The sequence below is a fragment of the Pygocentrus nattereri genome, chromosome 24 (genome assembly GCF_015220715.1).
Source record: "Pygocentrus nattereri isolate fPygNat1 chromosome 24, fPygNat1.pri, whole genome shotgun sequence".
NCBI classification, from domain to species: Eukaryota; Metazoa; Chordata; class Actinopteri; order Characiformes; family Serrasalmidae; genus Pygocentrus; species Pygocentrus nattereri.
The window spans coordinates 23,608,249-23,631,208 of record NC_051234.1 but is presented as its reverse complement, the minus strand read 5'-3'; the positions used below and the strand labels follow the sequence as shown (position 1 = coordinate 23,631,208).

Genomic DNA, 22,960 nt, shown 5'->3' with positions numbered 1-22,960 from the left:
TCTGCTACAAGAGCATCGTGAGGACAGGATCAGTTCACGCCACTCCAGCTCATCCCAAAGGTTTCGGTTGGTCCTCCAACACTTCAGAGAACGCCATTTTACTGCTTCACAGTCCAGTGATGGGGGTTATACCCCTCAAGCTGTGCACCCCATTCTATTGGCAATGCTTTTACAAGCTGTGAGCACAATAGAATACCTGTGTCAGCAACAAGTACACCTTAAATACGAAATCACTGATTAAAAGGGCTGTCGGGATACATTTGGACACACAGCCGGTTTGCCGGATAATAGTTAATGACCATTGGGAATTCGTTTTATTATGAGATCAGCCACAGTCTGGGTCTAACAAACTGGCCCAAAGTTTACAGCTATGATTCCCCTGTAGTAAATATATTGCATGGTATTAGTATATTTATCCCAAGTGAAATAGTGTCCCTAAATCACCCAGGCAAACATTTTGTATTTTGCTAAACAAAAAAGACAAAAGCTTGCATTAAAAAAACAGTGTAGGCTTAAGCTCAATCTGGTTCTGGGAAACTACAGCTATATGCAAAAATTTGAACACCCTTGATCAAATGACATTTTTGAGAAAGTTAACATATATTCAACAAGAAACAAAAGTAAAATAAACAAAAAAACGGCTTTATTCTGAAAAGTGCATAATTTCTATTTATTTGCTTCAGAGTTTGACGTGCTGGAAAAAAAATATATATAAAAATGTGCTGTAACTTTTACACAGGCTATATTTTAGACTTTATTCACCAACCCTCAATATGTTAAATTCAGCAAATAAACAGTAATTGTGCATTTAAATTTAATCGATCTCTCCTTATGTTTACTTTGAAAAGCAACAAAACATGACCAGGGGCACCAAAACTTTTGCACATAACTAGCAACATTTTTCCCATATAATGCTGCTCTTAAATATTCTTATACTTTTTGAGCCTCACAATGTCAAATACCCAGCCTCTTTGTCTCCTGTGCACTCCTTCGACATTTTAACAGCATGTTCTGGCAAATAATGCAAATAGTACTTTTTTTATTTAGAGGTTTAAAAGTTTTACAATATAGAGCTCCAGAAAAGACAAAATTCTCCAAAGAAAGAAAGAAAAACATGCTTGAACTACAATGAAGAGGGCATGTCCCTCCTGGCATGCAGCATCAAGGCTTCTCCTGGGGTCCGGCTCTCGCATCCAAGTTCTACATAAGGAACCTATATTACCAAACTGCCACAATCCCACAATGCACTTAGGAAACAGATGGTTGTCAGTGAACATCACTGAAATGATAGCAGTGCATCGTGGGAAGATTTTTAGCTGTCAGCATGCCGAAGAGGAGACTGCTAAGGTCCAAACCTGCGCCCCTGCAAATAATGAAAAACCACCCCGCAGTGTCTGAGCGCTGAACTAAAACTCAGGCTGAGGCCATCATCAAACAAAACTCATTACAACCCTTTCAGGATTTTTTTTTTTTGCATACTACCCCAGAACATGAGGCGAATGCATTTGTACCACATGAATAACCTTCATGTAGGGTCCAGAAATTAATCACTGGCCTTGCCAAAGGCATACATTCAAAGTAAATGTGTCCTTTCATTAAACCACAAATAAAATGTCTTTTTCTTAGCATCTTTAATTGCCTTTGCTTTTGTCTTGGGGTAGGGGAGCGGTAGTAGTCCAAAAAAAAAAAAAAAAAAAAAAAAAAAATCTGAAATACTGCCAACAGACATTGCCACCAACTCCTAAAGGTGCAAAATTCCAAATAAAATAGATGAACGCCACATATTCTGAAGATGCTGGTATTGTCTACAGACAGTGTACTGCAGAAACTTTAAGTGCATGTTTTTTTTTGCCACAATTTAAGCAATTAAAAAACATTATTCACAGGACAAACACAAGAATGAAAAGGATGAGAATGTCCAAATAACTATTTGATGAGTTAAAGGAAAATTCCAAAGTTTAAGTGTAGCATATGGACTATTGTATTGAAGGGAGTTCCTGCCAGGCAGAGGACAAAAAATTTTGCTCATGTTTCTGACTTGCCATCTCAAAAATGACATATTTTCTCAAAATACTGGACTTAATATTGTGATAATCTTATTTTTTCAAGATTTTGAAATACTTTGCCAAATAATTAAGCTCTCAAATTTAAAGTAAGCCATAAATAAAAAGTCATTATTTCAACATACTAAGTCAATATTTTGACACAGCAAGTCATTATTCTAATGTAAGTCAACATTTTGAGAAAATAAGTCATCATTTCAAGATATCAAGTCAAATTTTTAGGGACAGTGAAGCAGTGATTTTTTTTCTCTTCTATCTGGAGGGAATGGGCTTCCATATGATTGCGACATACAATTCTGTGTATACAGAAAAGGTCAGACAACTCACTGATTCCAAACATACTCAGAGGCCAATGTGCATACACTGAAGCTCTTGGAAGCATTTCTGTTCTTTTCCAAATACAGGACTCCAAACTGCTGTTCTTTGTAAGTGACCATACACTAGAGATGTACAGGTATAAGGATTAGGTTGAAAGATGCTGGACATCTCTTTTAAGTGAAGCCCATCAACCTGATTTTATGTGGAATGTAAGCCTATGGCAAGGCACATGCTTCAATACCGGGCCCAACATGGGGAAAGGATTTCAGGTTCTGGGGTAACTGTACCAAGAGCAAACCTCTTCTCCATAACTGGCACTCACAATCCCTTCTCCAATCTGAAGCACCAACAGCACCCCAGGAAAAGCCATGAACTAATCAGCAATTATGCAAAAAAAAAAAGGGGGGGATATTAAATAATGGGCAGAAAAACAAACACATTCAGAAACGAGAGTAGAGTCCACTCCTCCAAACTCTCACACTCTCGAACCGTTTTGCCAACCAAGATCCCCTGGATTTGAGGGGGCGATTGATCCTATTCCTCTCTGGGCTAGCTTCAAGGCAGGCTGGAGAGGCTGACATCACCAGGAGACACTGCATCACATGCAGAGGTCCTCCACTGCATTCTGCCTGTGAAATAAACATGTCTCAACCACCAGGAGCATTTCCTTCCCATGTGTCCTTGGGCCCAGGTGGTGAGGTGACGAGTTCCGAAAGTCACCAATACCGTCCGTAGCATGACTCCAAGGCTGCCAGCTAGGACCATCTATAGTCAACAATAGTCCTATTTTGAAAGGATTCCCCCTCTTTTAGTCCTATTGTCTTGTCCAAACAACAGTCATGTCCCCTTGCCTTTAAAAAACGTAAAATGCAAACAGTATGCTTACATAGTTAACCTTCACCATGTCTACTCTGTAACAAGTAAGCAGCTTTTTGGAGCACTTATGTATTCTGCCTGGAAAAAAACAACAAAAAAATATTTAATTTCAAATCTCTAAATGAAGGGGGAAAAAAAAAAAAGGAAAACACAAACCGATGGGAGTTTCATTTTTGCAAAATAAAATGCAGCAATTTTTCATGGACTCGTTTTTCTCTTTAAATTGCCCTCTGAAAAAGTGGTGTATCTATAGACCCCGGGGCATCTGTCACAGTTCCATTTTGGGAGTACGGGCAAAAACCAATCTCTTCAGCGCGCTTGGGCCCCTACTCAGCCTTCTGCAGCTCTCCCGCTGGTGGTGCACACGGGCTACGCAGGCTCTTCTGGAGAACATGGGCGTCTGCAGGCTCTATCCTCTTGTAATAGTTCTTTTTTGTTTCAATGATCTCAAAGCCAAACTTCTGGTAGAAGTCAATTGCAGACTCATTGCTGATCTGCACATGACTGAGGAGGGGAAAAAAAACAAAACAGGTGAAAAGGATTAATACATTGACACTTACATTCTTTACTAGTGATGCAAATGTTTACAAATTCTTCTGTCCAAAACAACTGTCTTTAGTCGAAGATTAATCGCTAAAATCAAGGACACAATAAAAATATCAGTTATAAGGTGGATTGTTTGCTGCTTCTTATTCAAAATCTCTGTAAAATACTTTATGTACACTTATGAGCACACGTCAACTAAATTCTGTAAAAAATGCACCGTGTGTGTGTGTATATCTATCTATCTATCTATCTATCTATCTATCTATCTATCTATCTATCTATCTGGTTTCATTTAAACTAATTAGTTAAATCTATCATATTTTCAAAATGGCCAAATGACAGAAATATATAATGAGCTACTAAAACTTATGCATTAATACAAGTTTTATAAAAATATAACATATTTGCTACTCAATACTTGCTCAAGCTAAAACAACTTAACTCAAGTTAACTCAAGCTAAAACAACTGGGCTTAACTTTAGCTCAGTAGGTCTCAAAAGCTATCATCGCTGCACGTGAATTCCTCACACAACATCAAACTTTCTTTCAGAAAACACGGGCAAAATAGTTGTGTTTGTTTGCTTTTGATGTGGTAGTGTTGCAGTTGTGCTGTTGACCTCTTCTAAACTTGTCCTGAACACGACTATTTTTAGCTACATGCTTAATTTTTTTTGTTGGTCTATTTACCAGAACCAGTTACCTCGAGTACATGCCATTGTTTTTGGAAACGATATAAAATTATTAATATTTTTTAAACCAAAAGCTTTGGTTGAACAACTGTTCCATCAGTTGGTTAACAGTCATCAATTAATCATTTACATCCCTATTCTTAACAGATCTTGCAATTATGTGCACGTAACTTCAATTTCTGCTTCAAAGGCTGCTTCCATCAAATTTTATTGGCTTTATTGCTCCTCTGTTTTCAACTGTTTCATCAAAGTTATGAAGACAAATCATCATAACTTACAGGTAAATGTTGTCAAAAGTGCCATCCTTCTCACAAATGTTCAACACATGGTTGAGCATCTTTGTTCCTTTAAACAAACAAGACAATATGTACAAAAATGCATGAGGCACATACATCAGGAACATTTTTACATATAAAATAGAATAAAATACAGTCTATCCAAGTTTAAACAAAGAATATGCAATGGCACTCTCACAACACTCTTTAATCTCTTATGCTTCCCTAACATCCACTTCCTGAGGCTTATTATTCAGTAACTACATGGAAAACTGCAAAATGAATTACTTATAATTACATCATAGAAACCTAAAAACATGGTTTTAAATGAAATCATTGCCTTTACTAAAGAACCTCTGAAGAATCTCTTTAAGTATGTAGGAGTGAGTAACAGAAGTCTGGATGCATCGCCAGCCATCGGAGCATTAAGGGGTTAAATATCCAAGAAATCATATATCAAATTTAATGGAATAAAGGAAAAAAAAACAATTCATTATCAGATGCTAGATGAATCCTTCATTGTTCTGTGAAGACTTTTCATGTCTGATCTTGCTTTCTCTATAAATAACCCTACCTATGCCCAGTCTGCGGTAGGGTGCTAGGCAGCCGAGTGTCATGATGTACAATCTCTTCTGGTTCTGGGAGTGGTCCACCCTACAGCACACTGCCCCCACAGCAATGTCATTGAAGTATGCTGCAAATAAAAGAAGTACAGAAGACATCAGTGCTCGGTTACATTTTTTGATTATTAGAGATTCACCGGTATAGGAAGCATAGGCTGATATCGATATCCAGTGTATATCTGCTGATACTGATAAACATTTATAAAACATTTGTAAAACAGATTGGGACTACATCAACTTGGATACGGATGACACAGAAATGCAAGTCTTTTTCCTACAGGGCTATAAATGTAGTAAACTGAATGTACAGATATTTTAGCATAGATATATGTTATAAAATACCACTCAAATCTAAGTGCACACCTACACACATCTTCCAAGCTGCTTCTTCTTCTGGGTCGCGGGGGTGCGGTCATTGGACGAAAGGCAAAAATCTAAGCATCTTTACAATAATAACACTGGTTTTAAACCATTATCTGCTGATACAGACACGAATCTGGTATCAGCGTGTATCCTTACTTAATTTATAACTTTTTTTTTCAGATTAATTGATATTTCCTCTTGTTCTTTAGTAAACAGTTCACAACTGCAAACATTAATAATAATAAAAAAAAAACAACAACAACAAAAAAAACTACACTGTTTAAATGTGGAGCTGCTGCTTTGCTGGTGAATTTTCAAACTTCTTCACAAACCTCTAAGAAACATAATAATACATACTACTTATTGTGAAAATGTCTTCAAGTATTGTGATATGAAATATATAATATCATCCACTCGTATTTATCTATTTGACACATAAGGAATTCATATAAGCCTATGTGAGGTTCAATGAAAAGGAAAGGTAAAGACTGTGTTAACACATATCAACACAGTAAACTTCTAATGTGTGGACAATTCACTCTTTAACTTACCTAACTTAGCAAGCTCTCCTACTTCCAGCACATCTTTGTAGAACTTGTCATTGTAGCTGACAGGGAAGATGACTTGGTTCAGACGCTTCAGTTGTTTAATGTTGTGGGGGGTAACGTCCCCCAGCTCGATCCGGCTACTGGAACAAAAGCAGAACGGTCAACTGGTTGTTCATTGATTCCAGAAAATGAAAATGAAAGCAGTTCACACTCCACAATATGCACTTTTTAATTCAACAACACAGCAGCAAGTAAACTTACTTAAACTTAAACTTGATTACAAAACAACTCAGCTGATATCACTACCCTCTTTATATCAGCAGCATGGAACCACACATACAGTCATTACTTCAAGTTAATTTGATGTTAGCTTAAGTTCTGTCACGGATTCAGGCTCATTTCAAAATAAGCGAACTAAACCAATTAGCCTGCTACAAGCAATAAGACTCCTCTGTTCAACACACCATCAACTATCGAGCTGAAGTGTTCACCAGAAGTTTGTATTGCCTCCACTTGACACCAGAAGTACGGAGGTATTTATAGGGCGACTGCATGCTAATCCTCCACGATGACACAACAGCTGCATGTCACGTTTTTAGGTCGGCACTCCTACAGTCAGCGGCAGGATAAGGTAACGGGAGCACGAGAAGTACAGTTTATTAGGACGTCCATCTTTCTAACCTAGAGTGGCTTTGTTATGTGGCATTTTTAAGGGCCCATATCATGGTGGAAAAATGTTTCCTTTGTCTAATACATGGAACATCAGCAAAGTTTTAAAATGTACCATTTCACTCCCCAGACCATACACGGTAACTTAGGTGCAAAAAGGTGTCCATGTTGAATTTTTTTACATTTACATAAACCCTCTTATTTATCCTACAGCACTTAGCCCCACCCATTCATGCTGAAGTTATAAGCAGCGTTTCAGCCCAGACCTTTTTTCAGCGAAGGAGAGATCACTTGGATATAGTAGTCTTAAAAGCACAGTAACAAACAACCTGCTCAAAGGGGAAATTAATATATATTTATATATCGCTGCTGTCGGAAGAAAACCTTGTATCACCAAAATAGTAACTTTACAGGAGAAGGAAAAAACTTACTTTACTTTCAATGTAAGTCAATGAAACCAGACTTTTTCCCATGTCATTTTGGGTAATTTCTTTTAGGCCATTCATCATAAAATTTACAAACTATGTACAGAGTAACAGACACTTTCAAATTATGTCAAAAACTGAAAAATAGCAAAAATGGAGATACAAGGTTTTCTTCCGACAGCAACAATATAATATATATGTCTGAGACTTTGTTTTACCATTGTTCTGATATAAGGTTGTGACCCATACCAGCATTGTTATAAGAGAAAATAGTTGTGCACTGGGCTGTGCTTTTATTTCCGATTTACAGCTGTTTTACTGTGACCATTACATATAAAAGGAAGACATGTGTAGGTTCAGTGGTCATTCTGAAAGGCAAATAAATTGCCTATATTTATGTTGTAGACATTGAGACCCCTGTTTCCCAGATCAGAGTCGGTATGTTTCACTACAATAATCCCTTTTGCATTAAATCACTTTGAATAACTTTGTTTACATCTCAACCACTGAATAATGCAGACATTTCCCTTTAATTCTAAGGGTTAAAGAGAGATGGAAATGGTCATGTAATTTTCTTTTTTTTACATATAATCACACAAATGTTAAAGATGGACATCAGGGAAAAAACGATTATCATTAATAGTTACTACTGATTTCGATGCATGAACCATTTAAGCAAGGGACCACTAAAAGACACCTCCCTAACTAACCGTACTAACTGAACTAAACTGAAGCTATATGTTCTTGTAATAGTGACGATGTGGTATGTAAGCCATTGTGTGAATACATATTTGGCAATTCTCTAGCTTAGCACAAGCCTGGACTAAACAGACACTGCTAGAGACTGCATCAACACCAGAAAGATAGAGTGAGCTTAACTTGCCACTGACCCATCAGCTGCCAACCCAGACTGAGACTCTGACAGTATCGTAGAGTGAGAAGTTAACATCAATTCTGCATAACAGCAAACTACTAAGCTTTTAAGCTTCGTCAACAATAAAAGTGCTACAGTATTTTGCTCTATTCCCCGATACATGTACAGTATGTGGAAGAGGTTCACACCCCACTCACATCAACAAGACTGGAGTTTGATTATTTTCCACAAAATTACCTTTCTGTCAATCCAGCTGTTAGCTAACTGCTATCTAATTTCATTATTTTACATTAGTTTGATTCCTAATTTCAGAGGACTCTGTATCTAACTAACTTAGCACTACTAGACTGAAAAAGTAGTACTTAGCTAAGCTAGCTAATTGCTGGAAGCAGGTGGGAAGCTAAGCTACATTATGTGCCACCTTTATTAACGTACAGAGTGTTAAAGGACTCGGAAATCTCACCTTAACACCAAACGGTAAGTTAGCCAAAGTAATTACAAACCTAAGGGGTATAAAAAGGGCTTGGAAAGGGGGCGGACACGTAAATATCTCATTATCGAAGAGCAGGCATGGTTAGCAACTTAGCAGGCTAGCCATGTAGCCAGCTAGCTTTTCGTAGTCTGACTCAACATTTTCAGTCTCCAGCTCAGGCTAAGCTAGCAGACATCACACGGGGTTTATGGGACACTGGGCTAATTTGCAAGGACTGTGGTAAGCATAACAGCTCTTAGACTTCAGCTGGATAACTCAACTCCTAATCGACATAGTTTACTTTGCAAAAACTGTTGGCTATTTCGGTGGTAAACGCTACCACCTCAGACCGCGCTGAGAGGCGGCTAGCGCGGCCAGCAGCTCCCCCCTCCCCCTGCTGAAAGAAGAGAGGAGGAGAAAAAAACTTTTGGTCGAGATGGACAAATGCAGAGAGTTTTACTCACCCTTTCATGTTTAAGGGAACTTGTCTGATGTGAAAGATGCAAAGGACGTCGACAGTATATTTCCAGTCTGGAGAGGATTTGTCCTAAGTTTGCGCGGAGCTCCACTCTCTCCGGACCCTCCACATGTATGTTGGCTAAAGGACTAGCAGCAGCGCTCAACTCCGCCGCGGCTGTCACTCGTGAACGAATCACTTTTTCTGAACCGGTTCTTTCCAATAAATCGATCGAACCGATTCACAAGTCCTAATTGAATGAAACTTTTTCTGCAGCGTCCACCAAAGACTAAAGACTTCTAGTAAGAGAAACGTGAAGCCTAACAGCAGGGAAATGTGTTATGATTCTAATACAATGACAAATTACAATATGTCTATAAAGGAGAGTTGAGCAGCATTACAGAATTTCTGTACCACAGTGTTTTTTCCATACAGTATATTACAGTATCACTATCAGATGATATTTGAGTCTGCATTAATAAAGTTAATGAACCATTGCATCCGGAGACATTGGGATAATGTTGAATAAATGAATATAATGCTTGAACAATGAATATAATGCTTGTTATTTATGAATAACTCTAAACCTAAAATCTAAAATCAGCAATGTGGTTTGCCACCGTAACCAACATACAGATATATATGATATATTGGCAAGTTCTACTGTGAAGGTTTTTAATAATCCAGTTCAGTAACACTAATAAATTGTTTAGTGCCAGTATGTATAGGAGACTGGACTTGTAGTATAATCTTAGCAATAATAATAAAAAAGAATAATAATTATAAAAAATAATTATGACAATATTACATATAGTGCAACATTATGATTATATGATAAACCTATGAAACCCCTGCGGTAAATAGCCAAAGTCTCTTAGATTATAAGACAGTTCAGTCACTTTGACTTATGTCCGTTAGATCTTTCTGACCTTAACCTTATTAAATCACTACAATTATATCATTTGGCAGACACTCTTATCCAGAGCAACTTACAATTTGATCATTTTTACACAGGAAGGTGAAGGTAGTGTTAGGAGTCTTGCCCAAGGACTCTTATTGATATAGTGTAGGGTGTTTACCCAGATGGGGATTGTCTACAGTGCATAAGGCAGAGGTGTTACCCACTACACTACAGCAATCACTACATAAAATATCACGCTGTAACATATAAATCACAGGCTCTATGAATTCTCTCACTTTCCTCTCTGTAGGCTGCAGCTGGATCCTTGTGATTTGAATCTTATTGTACAGGGTCAGAAAGTTGGCAAGACTCCTAAATCAATGAACCTTTGAATCGGATGTTCGATTCATTAACATGAACAGTTAGAACGAATCGGTTTGATAAACTGATTCGAACTTCACTGCACAGGCTACACAAGCAACGGGGAGAAATAACGCACAGGACGTGGCGTGGTTCTTAGAAGGTTTCAGCGCACATAATAAAAGTCCCCACAGGAAAGGTAAAGACGAGGACTCTGACGTGAAAATGTGTGCTTCAAAAATAAAATAATTAATTAAATGAAAAACAAATAAATAAAAATAATAACAAACTACTACAGCAAACAGAGATCAGCAATACTATTTTACTGTATTTTATGTTGTCTTTAAGAATGGTTGTGTATGAAAATGCGTGCTTTAAAATGAAGAAATCAGTGTTAAATCTTCACTATTAAGCGTAATATATAGCCATTAGGAATAATGACTGAGCAAGATGTAGAGCTATTGACCAGTCTTATAATCCACCTCCACTGCACTGTATTGTCGTTTTCTCTCCGTGTATTCTACGGGCTTGGTGTTTTGCCAACGGCGGGATTTCTACAGGACTGGAGCAGAAAAACACGTGTGCAGTTTCACCAAACCCTGGTGTGAATAGCGTTATTACAAAAAACTGGCGTGTCCAGCGTTATAAAATCCTCTGGTTTTAAACTCTCACACTAGGTGGCGCTGTGTAGATCCGTTTCTGATTAGCCCGCACGCCAACCATCGAGTGAATGAAGTCAGCTGACCCTTCCTAGTTGCTTATTTCTCATCGTCTTTTTCGGCAATACAAGCTCGAGAGATCTCGGCTCCCTTTCCTCATTTCAGGTATTTGATATTTCCGATCTCATATCGTGTTGCTTTCACCCATCGTAGTGTTTTGTCCGGATAATATTATACGGCATTTTTTTCCAGGTAACGTCAGCTAACCGGCTGGATTCAGTGCATTCTCGGCCGATTTCCATTGACGTGAAACCGCAATAGAAATTCATGGATAAATGTCAAATTCATTGCGATGGGAATGAAAGAAATGGTTTTTAACGACATTGTCACTATTGTTCAGATTTAGGTGGTGGATGTTTGTCAGCGTGAGGCTGGATTTTCTTACCTTGCCCCCCTCCTCCCCTTTATAACCTTGGGAATGCACACGGTCCTGCTAGCCTAACGTTACACGATGCACTTCTGAAATATTAATCTGTACTGTGTCTTCAATCAGAGTCTAAACCAAGACAGCCAGGTTTACCGTCTTCATAGAGCGGGGCGAAATGATGTGCCTCAGTTCTGTACATTATAAATATCACAGTAGCTTAAAAATGCGTAGAGTGCCTTCAATTCCGTTTGGGATGTTTTGGATAAATGACAGATTTCTGAGGTAAACCGCAGCGGGTTTTATCGTTAGGCTGTCGTGGTCATGTGATCAGACAATGCTGTGACTTGCAATCATTCTGACCGGACTACAGCCAACCGCTCGGTCTCGGAGTCCTCAGGTTTAAGCTCTGTTCCCTCTCTGCAACATTTTGAGTGTATTTCAGAAGGCAAAACCTATTTCATGTTTCTGTAGCTGTAGAGATCATGTCACTTTGTCACTGGAGAAGTCGGTGTGTTCTCCACATCATGTGACAGCTGCTCACAGGGAAGGCTGGGTGATCATCACAGGGGTTAATCGATTTGGGGAAAATGGATAATTACGATTTTTCTGACTTAGTTGTGACTGGGAATTAAATTGCTGTTCTCTTCTATAAAAAGGCCTCTTATTGCCGAGAAGACCAGGATATGCACTTTGTCTGGCCTGAGCCTTGATGCATTAACGTAGTGCGCTAGCCAGCCAGTAAGCTGTGGTTGTGATGTCACAGCATGTTGCCTCTGATTGGTCTACCTTGTTATTATTAGGCAAAATTTCTTTCAGTCTTTCAGTTTAAGACAATGTTGTTGATAATTTGGGCTGTAAATAAATAAAAAATGCAGCTCTGGCAGTTTGAAAATCTTCACTATAGAAATCCTAAATTGCAATTTTGAGATATAAAGGATCAGTCTTTCAGCATTACACATCACCATATTTGAAGAAGTGATTCTTGATATTTAGTAGTTTTCTGAAGTTTGAGAACAGAATAATGCTGGAATAAATGAAGTAAATTAAAGATCAGGGAATCTTGTGATTTATGAAAACAAAAATTGAAAAAATAGTTATTTTTTAATGTTAAAAATATGAAAACACAAAAGCTTCTAGCTTCTAATGTGGTATCCTTACATGTTTAGAGGGCAGCACTGAGTAATGTTAGTTTATTTATTTGTTTGCTATGTAGCAGATTCTAATATTTTTAGCATGTATATAGCATGAATCTCCATTTTGTTAGTGTTAGGTACGAAGTAAACATAGACGGCAAGTAAGGAGGCTAATCAGCCGATTCGACCACTTTAAGTTTGTATCTTAATAGTTGCAAAAAATGAACAAAAAAGTCAATTAAATAATTTATCAAGTTAAATAGATGAGTGTTGTAGAAGTATTGACTACAACCATGTTTTTCAGTGTATATAGCCATATCCTCAGAAAATCATATTGTGATGTAATCTGTCATTTTACTGATAACACAATAGTATTGTATGTTATCGTTATTGCTCACCCCTACTTACAAGTAAGACTGATTCTCTTGTTTCTTTAGGTTTAGACAAGGTTTGGGGGGAAAAAGGAGACGACTAACGTTAACGTTTGTCAGCCGTGGGGCTTTTTGGTCTCTGGTTCCTCAGAGTTGTGGGATGAAAGTCTCATTTTGGTCTCTTTTTTTTGGCACTATCCATTTTATTCCAATAGAAAAAGTAAAGATAAGATGTGAAGATGGGGGGTTATCCTCTGTAAATCTCAAGATATGTAGCCTAAGTGTGTGTTCAAATGACTAAGCACATAATCCCATTTATATTTCCTATTTCCATACAGCTGCTAGTGCTGATGTGGTGGATGAATACAAACTCTCCAGAATTACTCAAGCATCTATTTGGCTCCTTCCCCTTTTTTTTTTTTTTTTTTTTTAAAACCAGTCAGTCACGGGCAGTCATCATGTGATACTGCACTATGACTGCTCCATAAAAATTACACAATAGCATGTTTGGAGAAAATGCTAGGACAAAGATACATATTTACATATTTAATAGTATTGGGCCTTTTTAAAACTCCTTAAGATTCACAAACCCATCTGTAAAATTACTTTGCATTATGTTTCATGTAAATACTGATCAAGCCTTATAATGTTAGCATTAATGCATGTATATACGCTGGTATATTACCATATGATATATGATGTCTGTTTATATGGCCTACAGATGGAGGACAGAAAGACTTCTAGGGCTGCACACATTATCACGATTGTGGCTAATGCATACAGCTAAGAGCAAATTACTATAATGTGCAAACTGGGCCAAGTTCATACCTGGTGTTAACATCAGACAGTGAGACATGTAGCTGTTTACATCTGGCATTTCTGTGTGTCTTGCATGCGTCTCTAGTGACCACTTCTGATCAGGTTACATGACTGGAGGAAGAATATCGCACCTATTTACTATGACGGGCTCTCGGTGGTTTTGTTGTCAGACAGAACTGTCCCACAAGTCCTTGTCCATGGACAAGTAAGGGCTGTTGCAGGTGTTTAGATCAAAAAGACAAATTGTTTTAATAAAACCAGATCTGATGATATCCATGATCATCATAAAAGCATATTGTGACATAATTTATCACAGTTACAATGAAATATCATTGATCTTGCCCGCCCCTAAATCACAGTATGATGTTTAGCCCACATCATAGGCCAAGTTCTTTGAAAGTGTTCCTTGTAGTTCACAGTGCTGGAAGTGCTAGTTCAGACATAGCCAGCCTGCCAGCTAGTAGTCAGTAAAGGTGTAGTGATTTCAATACAGTATTGAAAAATGTTGAAATTGTGTAAACTGTACCACACAGATTCCCCTTTCTGAGGATCTTTCATTTACTATCTTTCCTAGAAACCACTTTGAATGGAAAACTAGGCACTAGGGTGCAGCCCTTCAGAGTAAAGTGGGCAGTCACTTGGATTCTGAATGTTGCAATTTTGGAATGTATTAAGATTGCGTTAAGACATTTGTAATCCACAATAAATGGAAAATTTTATTTAATTTTGAAATAAAATTTTTTATTGAATTTGAAAATATAGCACAGTATATAATAGAAAATATAATAGTACAGTATATAATACAAATATAATAGTACAGTCTGAAGACCTTAATGAGTGGTCTGCTGCATTCTTCTTGCTAATGATGTCCAGTACTGCTCTGTCTGCTCATTAGGCACACATTTTCAACATGGATTTCTCCAAGCTGGCCAAGATTCGAGATGAGGAGCGTGAGGGACAGTTTGGATATGTGCATGGCGTGTCTGGACCTGGTCAGTAACACAGAGAATCTACAACTATGTTTTGTCTTTTTTCATCCATTAATTTCATATCATTTATTTAAAAACTGAGCTGACAGTAACAACAGTTTACATAAAAAAAAAACTTACAACTGACAGTATGTAGCAACCAAATGTGCCACAAAATCCAGCTTTGTCCATCACAGAGAACAGTTTGTTATCTAAGGCAATGAATTCCATTGTTGTTGTTGTTGTTATAATTTGCGGTTTAACTGTTTGTTAATTCTTTTGTCATTTGAAAACTGTCAAATGACGACATTGATTTAAAAATAATGAATACAGCTTGTATGTAAAATCTGGATGCTGCCAAAAGACTGACAGAAGACTGCCAAAGACAGATGGTGTGTTTGTCATTTAAGTGACCTGAATCTGTGCGTTTCCCTCACAGTCGTGACTGCCTCCAGCATGGCCGGGGCGGCCATGTATGAGCTGGTGCGTGTGGGCCACAGTGAGCTGGTGGGAGAGATCATCCGGCTGGAGGGTGATATGGCCACCATTCAGGTGTATGAGGAAACCTGTATCCTACTCTGAAGCGACATACTCCCACAGTGAATATTTAACACGTACATACAGTCTTTCATTTGAAATAAGAGATTTCTGTACCATGCTCAATAGGAGCAATGTTGTAACTAAATAGGTTTTATTATATGTGGATAAAATGGTAGTAGTCTTGAGAGCTATGTATTATACTTATGAATAGCATTTAAATACTGATCAGACCAAAATGACTACTTTTCATCCTTTTAACACTTTTTTTTTGTTTGTGTACGATAAAGACTCAGTCTTATAACAATACATTCTTTAGAAAAGTACATAGTTGTATGCAGAAGAACACCCCATTATCAAATTCTATATTTTGTTGATTTTTCTAAGTAAAAGTAAGTTAATACATTCTTTACAAAGAACACACTTCTGCACATTGTAATGCACGATTACTGTCTGTTTGTTGAACTGAACATATTAGGGGGAAATAAGTAAATCATAAGTTTTAGTTTTTTTCTAATATGTTAAAATCAGCAAATGAATATACATTGTGGACTAAAATTAGCAGAAAAAATGACATAATTAAGTCCTGCAGTTCATTTTGAGTTATTTTTAAAATTACAGAAAATACACATGCATTTTTTTTACATCTTTTCCTCTTTTTTTTTTTAAAACAAAGAAAGCCAAATTATTTTTGCCAAAACTGCACACTTTATTAAATATTAATGTAGTCCACCATAAAGGATTATGAAATTCCAAAATGAATGTAGCTGAACTGCCACCTTTAGACTGATTCACCTTGATGCATTTTTAGATGCCTGATTCTGAAGTGTGTTAGATTTCCTAAGCTGTTTTCAGCCGGTGTGTCTGTTGGCGACCCGGTTCTGCGTACAGGGAAGCCCCTTTCCGTCGAGCTGGGTCCTGGAATCATGGGCTCCATCTTTGATGGTATTCAGCGTCCTCTCAAAGACATTAATGATCTAACCAAGAGCATCTACATCCCCCGAGGAGTGAACATTGGTGCCCTGAACCGTGACCTCAAATGGGAGTTCTCTCCCTCCAAGAATCTCAGAGTGAGTGCCTAAAAAAAGATGAGTGAGAATGAATTTTATGAAAATGAACAGAATATAGATACGTCTAAAAACATTTAAAATCAAAATCTCATGGTTAAAGAATCATACCATGATACATACCAGCAATACTAAGTTGATGATAAGGCTTCAAATGATTTTGTGGGTTCTTTAGCACCCTAAGCGTAACCCCCACGGTATCCTAAAGTCATCCATAGTTGAATTCCAGAGTGCTATAGCAGTGGAAAGCACCTTGTTTTTTATTATGTATATATGTTTGTTTAATATGCCTAGAAGTCTGAGGTTTCTCCAACCGGGGACATAAGGTAGCACATAGGCCACCTTAGTGTTTGTCATTTAGAGAACTGGACGTTTCACTGTAGACTTATTTAGTCTTTAATTTTGGGCACAATTTTAGTTTTGGGCACAATTTTTTGGTGCTTCCCTGGACTTTTAAGCTCCATATGGCTGTGGCATCGCCAGGAATCAGACTCTCAATCAGACCACCTTTTAGACAGTTGCAGTACTTGGGAGCCCCTCAGATCATTATTTTAAGTAAGGATTAAGAAGCGCTTTGTCATGAATGCAAAAGTAGCCTTGAAAGATAAGCTTTATTTAAAAACGATTAAATGATTTTGGATTATAACAGCTACAGTTCATACTGGCTAAAATCATTCCACCAATTACATAAGCATAACATATCTGGCTTCTGATACATTTCTGAAAGAAAAGTCTAATCACTTCAGAAATGCCCCAGTATCTTTGCCTGTTGTTGATAATATGTATGTAATTCATATTATTTATGAAATCCTAACTGTCTTCTTTGTCAGGTTGGCAGTCACATTACTGGAGGTGACATCTATGGTATGGTTTTTGAGAACTCGCTTATTAAGCACAAAATCATGCTGCCACCCAGAAACCGGGGGACTGTCACCTATCTGGCCCCACCTGGGAACTATGATGTCTCGGTGAGATATGGACATACAAGTCACAAGATCAGTGCTTTGATAAACATTCAGTATTGATGACTTTAATGTGTACATGTCTGTGGTAGGATGTGGTGTTGGAGCTGGAGTTTGAGGGGGTGAAGGAGAAGTTTACGATGGTGCAGGTGTGGCCAGTGCGTCAGGTCCGACCGGTCACTGAGAAGCTGCCTGCTAATCACCCCCTGCTAACTGGCCAGAGAGTGTTGGATGCCCTCTTTCCGTGAGTGACTTGATGTGACGGGTTTCCGTATAACTCCTTTTTGTGGTGTAGAATTGGTGTAGAACAACCGATGCTCTCTTTATAATGAAGCACACGGTTTTTCAGTGTTTGTTCAGTACCCTGAAATGCTAATTATGACGATGTAATTGATCATGATGATAAATATTTCCATATTGCACAGGTATAGCCCACCCGTACCCTGTTGTGTGAAGTGTTTTTATTTTTATACACAGTGATTCCTGTTTTCATTAGATTTTGTTCTTTTATGTCCATAGATGTGTGCAGGGAGGGACCACAGCCATTCCAGGAGCTTTTGGATGTGGCAAAACTGTGATCTCTCAGTCCTTGTCCAAGTACTCCAACAGTGATGTCATCATCTACGTGGGCTGTGGAGAGCGTGGTAATGAGATGTCGGAAGTACTACGAGATTTCCCTGAGGTGAGAGACAGGTTAATGGTGTAGCTTTAACCCATTAAACTCTCTTATACACGCCTACACTTCAATTCCTCAGTGTCAGAACTACATAGCGTACACATTAACTTTTATAGTAGTTCATAGTGTCAAATAATAATATGCAGTAGTCACTAAAAGTATTAATGTATTTAAAGGTGAATGAAACTGTATAACTACAATTAGCATTATGCTAATTGTCATGCTAAATAGTGTCTGCAATTTTTTTAAACCTACACTATATAACATTTTTATTAAAATTGGAAGAAGAGGCATTATTAAGATGGAGAACAAATAACAGGCTAAAATATGTTTGTGTGTATGGTGCTGTGGGTTGCCCTGTAAAGCCAGAAATAAATAATGAATAAAAAAATCATTTTAAAATCAGGTGTTATGTCTTAAAGTATTAACGTCACATGCACAGGCTAAAAGGAAGGCCTGACTTAATGTTTGGGTTTCAAGTGCAAAAATCAATATTATAATAATGAAGATATGATGACAAATAGTAGATAATTCACTCATATCCTCGGAAGGCACGTCTCTTTGAATACTGTTTCAACACACTTGCAGTCATAAGATTTAATCTCCTAGTGGAAGGGATCTGAACTACCCACAGAACTAAATGTTTGAGTAGAGTTGCACATTTCCACCAGAGAGGTCTCCAAATCCCCAAAACTTACATAGTGCAGCTTTAAGGTTCATAAATAATTAATAAACCGGTACTCTAAGCGGTCAGCATCACTTTTGATGTGCCCCTAAACTGACAATGATTGAAGTCCAGGATGTTTCTGTGCTCTTCTTCAACAGCTAACTATGGAGGTGGATGGCAAAGTGGAAAGTATCATGAAGAGAACAGCTCTGGTAGCCAACACCTCCAACATGCCTGTGGCAGCCAGAGAGGCCTCTATTTACACAGGTATTATCCTGTTAAACATCATTGCAAAGCATACGTTGCCAGTCATATTTAACATTGTTCATTGCTTTATATTGCATACCATACCTTTTATGTCTGTGCATGTTTTTGTTAATCTTTACTATAGGAATCACTTTGTCCGAGTACTTCAGGGACATGGGATACAATGTGAGCATGATGGCTGACTCCACTTCTCGATGGGCCGAGGCTCTGAGAGAAATCTCTGGTCGTCTGGCTGAAATGCCTGCTGGTAAATAAATAATCCATGTTCTTACAGTTGTTAAAATGAACAAGAGTGTGTTAGCATCACTGTTTCATTAACCATGAGTGTGTGTGTGTGTGTGTGTGTGTGTGTGTGTGTGTTTTAAACAGATAGTGGATATCCTGCCTATTTGGGTGCACGTCTGGCTTCATTTTATGAGCGTGCTGGTCGGGTGAAATGCCTTGGTAATCCAGAGAGGGAAGGCAGCGTTAGCATAGTGGGCGCGTGAGTATATTTTTTGGACACATGGGGGAGCTGTTTATCTGTTCTTTCCACCAGACCTTCTGCATAATTTGTTAAACATCTCCATAGCTCAGTGGTTGAGATGTAAACACTGTCATTTTCAGAGTGGTTTGATGTAAGATAGAGCATTGTAGAGATATTCAGCAGCTCAGATTTCTTTACAGTGATAGTGATGGTAACCAGGGGTTGCTGAACCACTCATGTTGAACCACTTCTGATTCTGTTTATAGTTTAATGACTAAATTATACAGAAATTCTGAGTCCACACTTTAAGGGGAATTCAGATTTTTCTAAGTTTCTGCATAATGAAATTGTTACGATATAAACATTCATTCAGAGTGGTTTGATGTAAAATGCTATGGTCTAGGAACATACAGAGACAGAATTGTTCACAGTAGTGGTGGTAGGAACCACATGTTTGAAACTTTTAATGGCTTGAAAATCTTCCTCACACAAAGTTACTACATAAAATAGTCTTGATTATGCAGCCTGATGGCACTTTTTCTGTTGGTTTTGAGGTTTTGGCTTAAAACTCACTAGGGGTGGAGAGGTACATGTACAGAGTTGTGAAGCAAAATAATCACCAAGAAACATTTCTTTATAATTACCACTATTTTTCCATCATCAACATTACATATAAAAAATTTAGACACTTGTATGTTTACTGACCCTTTTGGATATCCCATAAAATGACTATATTTGTGTTGTAGACATGATGATCTCTGGTTTTCATCGCTGACACTGAGTAATCAAAGTAACAAAGTAATCCTTTGTTAGTTTCTATAGAATGCCCTATTTCAAATCAAACTACCCTGAATGTGTTTGTTTACATCTTAAACATTGAATTATGCAGAGATTTTGAAAAATAAGTGAAATTCCCTTTCAAGCATTTCAGTGAGAACACATGGCTCATATTCATGTAACTTCTCAGCGTTGATCTTGGATCAACATTCCTACTGTGAGAAGTGTTATGAAGACAGGTCCTGATCTCATAGGTTTATTTAGTTCAGTTTAAAATCACATGAACTAGTGTATGTAGTTTTATTTACTTAAACAAACTAGTTCTCTTAGTATACATCCGAACCACAGAAGGTCTGTTATTATATGTTTGGAGAATGAGTTTTGTGTATTTCTGCAGTGTGTCTCCCCCTGGTGGTGACTTCTCAGATCCTGTGACATCTGCTACTCTTGGTATTGTACAGGTAAGGAACTTTAACGCTCATGTTAAAATCACTTTCTTTGTTCCCATGCAGCTTATTGTTCTCTGTCTCTCTTTCTTAGGTGTTCTGGGGTCTAGATAAGAAACTGGCCCAGAGGAAGCATTTCCCCTCAGTTAACTGGTTGATCAGCTACAGTAAGTACACACGAGCACTTGATGAATACTATGACAAGCACTTCCCTGAGTTTGTGCCGCTGCGCACAAAAGCTAAGGAGATTCTGCAGGAGGAAGAGGACCTGGCTGAGATTGTACAGCTTGTGGGCAAGGTGAGAAAGTGTGCATGTTTGTTGCTGCTTATTTCAGCTAAAAAGAGACCATAGAACATAACTGTCATTAAAAGTGAGATGTAAAGTATTAGTAAAAGTTTTTTTTAATTGTCATTTGTTTTGTAAATACCAGGCTTCACTGGCCGAAACTGACAAGATCACACTGGAAGTTGCTAAATTGATCAAGGATGATTTCCTGCAGCAGAACGGTTACACACCTTATGATAGGTAGTCACACCTTTAACATATGTTAATCCTGGGCAGTAATGATGTAATAAAATCATTCAGTTTCACTTAAATCTCTGAAAGGAGAATTTTATAGTTTACTATGCAGGGACACTGCTGTTTTATAGGCATTATATCATTACTGTTATGACTTGGTCTGAGGTCAGGCCTGAACAGAATGAGAAAGTGGGTCCATACCCCAAACCTGCCACCAAACTAGACATTGAGCACCAAAGGAGAGCTTAGGTTTATGATGAAAATAATTGTGAAAATGAAAAAAAAACATGAAAATAAAATGTATATTATAGAAATATCAGTAAAACTGAATAGCAATATCACAATGTATCAGAGTAATCATATGCTGGTATAGACAATATATATTGCCCAGCACTACAGTGTATGTAGTATGTACCCTGTTATTTAATCAATACCTTGTACAGTAAATAATATGGCAGTAAAAGGCAACCCAAATGACCTTTTCTGAAACCTTTTCTACCTATTCTAAATCTCCAGGTTCTGTCCATTCTACAAGACGGTGGGCATCCTGTCGAATATGATCGCCTTCTATGATATGGCTCGGCATGCGGTGGAGTCCACTGCACAGAGTGACAACAAGATCACCTGGGCCATGATCCGTGAGCATATGGGAGAGATCCTGTACAGGATCAGCTCTATGAAATTTAAGGTACTTGTTGTGCACTGTGTAAATTCATGTTTTCATTTCTGGATTATGCAAAAGGTTACAGTAAAACAATAATTCTCCTTTTTAAAGCTATATGATGAATCATGCTTACGGTCAGACATGTACTAACGAAGCAAAAAACAAAAGGTCAGTTGTGGTTTTTAAGACTAAAGCCATTTTCTCTCTCCTCTCTCTTTCAGGACCCTGTGAAGGAGGGTGAGGCCAAGATTAAAGCTGACTATGCCCAGCTGCACGAGGACATGCAGAACTCCTTCCGCACGCTGGAGGACTAAGTCCCTTTCTGAGTCCAGTCGTCCCTTGGGGGAGCGCACTTGTCCTTCTGTCCCTCTGACGCTCTCCTCTCCACACATTCCACCGCTCTGCTTTCCCTTGTTCTTATGTAGCAGTAGTAGCCTGAAGTGTCTCGCGTGTGTGTTTTGGATGTATTTTCATACCCAAAAAATCTCAGCACTGCTTCATTCTCCAGTGTATTGTTTTGATATCATGCTATCTGTAGTTATAGATTTCATGTTTGGTGTAATTATCCCATAATTACACCACAATTGGTGTAATTATTCCATTTTCTCTGTACAGAAGATCTAAGAGACGTGATTACTTAAAGTTACTATTTATTGCTGGCAGTTGTTGTGGTTGCCTGTGTTTTTGTTGTTTTGGTTCAGTTTTAGTGTTTTAAGCTGTATTGTCTGGTGTATCCGCTGTATGATTGGAGCATTGCACTTCTATTCTGCACTGCTCGTGTAACAGAGTTTAAATGCTGAAACAATAAAATATCAAATTTACAGGTCTGTAGTTGTTTCATGTGTTTGTGACCCATACATCAGAATTTACAGGCTGACTGTTAGCAGATCCTCTTGCTTTCCTTCCAACTCTTCTGGAACCATTTTAGATTGTCTTTGTCAGTACTGTTGACATAGTACCCACCTTATCGTCCTGTCTAATAGCAGGGTGAAAAGCAACAATTGCACAATCTAGATTGGGGGCATAAATATGGTGTTCAAGTTAAATGACCATTGAAAGTTTACTACTGTTACTG

At 38.0% G+C, this 22,960-nt stretch overlaps 2 protein-coding genes across 3 annotated transcripts; one reads left to right on the top strand and one right to left on the bottom strand.

Annotated features, from left to right (window-relative positions):
• Positions 1-741: 741 nt before the first annotated feature.
• naa50 (N-alpha-acetyltransferase 50, NatE catalytic subunit) lies at positions 742-9,378 on the bottom strand. Of its 2 annotated transcripts, none has more exons than XM_017717254.2 (5): positions 9,206-9,378; positions 6,305-6,438; positions 5,342-5,461; positions 4,771-4,837; positions 742-3,761 (listed from the first exon to the last, which is right to left on the bottom strand). In XM_017717254.2, exons 1-5 carry the CDS (start codon positions 9,211-9,213, stop codon positions 3,584-3,586), a joined length of 507 nt encoding a protein of 168 aa, XP_017572743.1. In that variant the 5' UTR covers positions 9,214-9,378; the 3' UTR covers positions 742-3,583. The 2 variants fall into 2 exon arrangements, with proteins under 2 accessions (XP_017572743.1, XP_017572735.1); XM_017717246.2 differs by having other exon boundaries at positions 6,305-6,441; positions 9,206-9,377.
• A 1,749-nt stretch (positions 9,379-11,127) lies between these two features.
• On the top strand, positions 11,128-22,706 carry atp6v1ab (ATPase H+ transporting V1 subunit Ab). Its single transcript, XM_017717266.2, has 15 exons — positions 11,128-11,283; positions 14,764-14,860; positions 15,276-15,404; positions 16,229-16,443; positions 17,271-17,408; positions 17,495-17,646; positions 17,922-18,084; positions 18,904-19,012; positions 19,137-19,259; positions 19,382-19,496; positions 20,653-20,716; positions 20,796-20,999; positions 21,133-21,227; positions 21,738-21,909; positions 22,107-22,706. The coding sequence occupies exons 2-15, from the start codon at positions 14,779-14,781 to the stop codon at positions 22,197-22,199; spliced, it is 1,854 nt and encodes a 617-aa protein (XP_017572755.1). The 5' UTR covers positions 11,128-11,283; positions 14,764-14,778; the 3' UTR covers positions 22,200-22,706.
• The last annotated feature ends 254 nt before the right edge of the window (positions 22,707-22,960 follow it).

Bases quoted from the DNA above. Each gene is read 5' to 3' on its own strand.
- naa50 (XM_017717246.2), bottom strand. The intron at 5,462-6,304 runs GTAAGTTAAAGA...TTTTATTTGCAG, and splicing joins AGGAGAGCTTGCTAAGTTAG to CATACTTCAATGACATTGCT. The intron at 4,838-5,341 runs GTAGGGTTATTT...GTTTGTTTAAAG, and splicing joins CTACCGCAGACTGGGCATAG to GAACAAAGATGCTCAACCAT.
- atp6v1ab (XM_017717266.2), top strand. From the start codon at position 14,779: ATGGATTTCTCCAAGCTGGCCAAGATTCGAGATGAGGAGCGTGAGGGA. The intron at 15,405-16,228 runs GTATCCTACTCT...AGCTGTTTTCAG, and splicing joins TCAGGTGTATGAGGAAACCT to CCGGTGTGTCTGTTGGCGAC. The intron at 20,717-20,795 runs GTAAGGAACTTT...TCTCTTTCTTAG, and splicing joins CTACTCTTGGTATTGTACAG to GTGTTCTGGGGTCTAGATAA.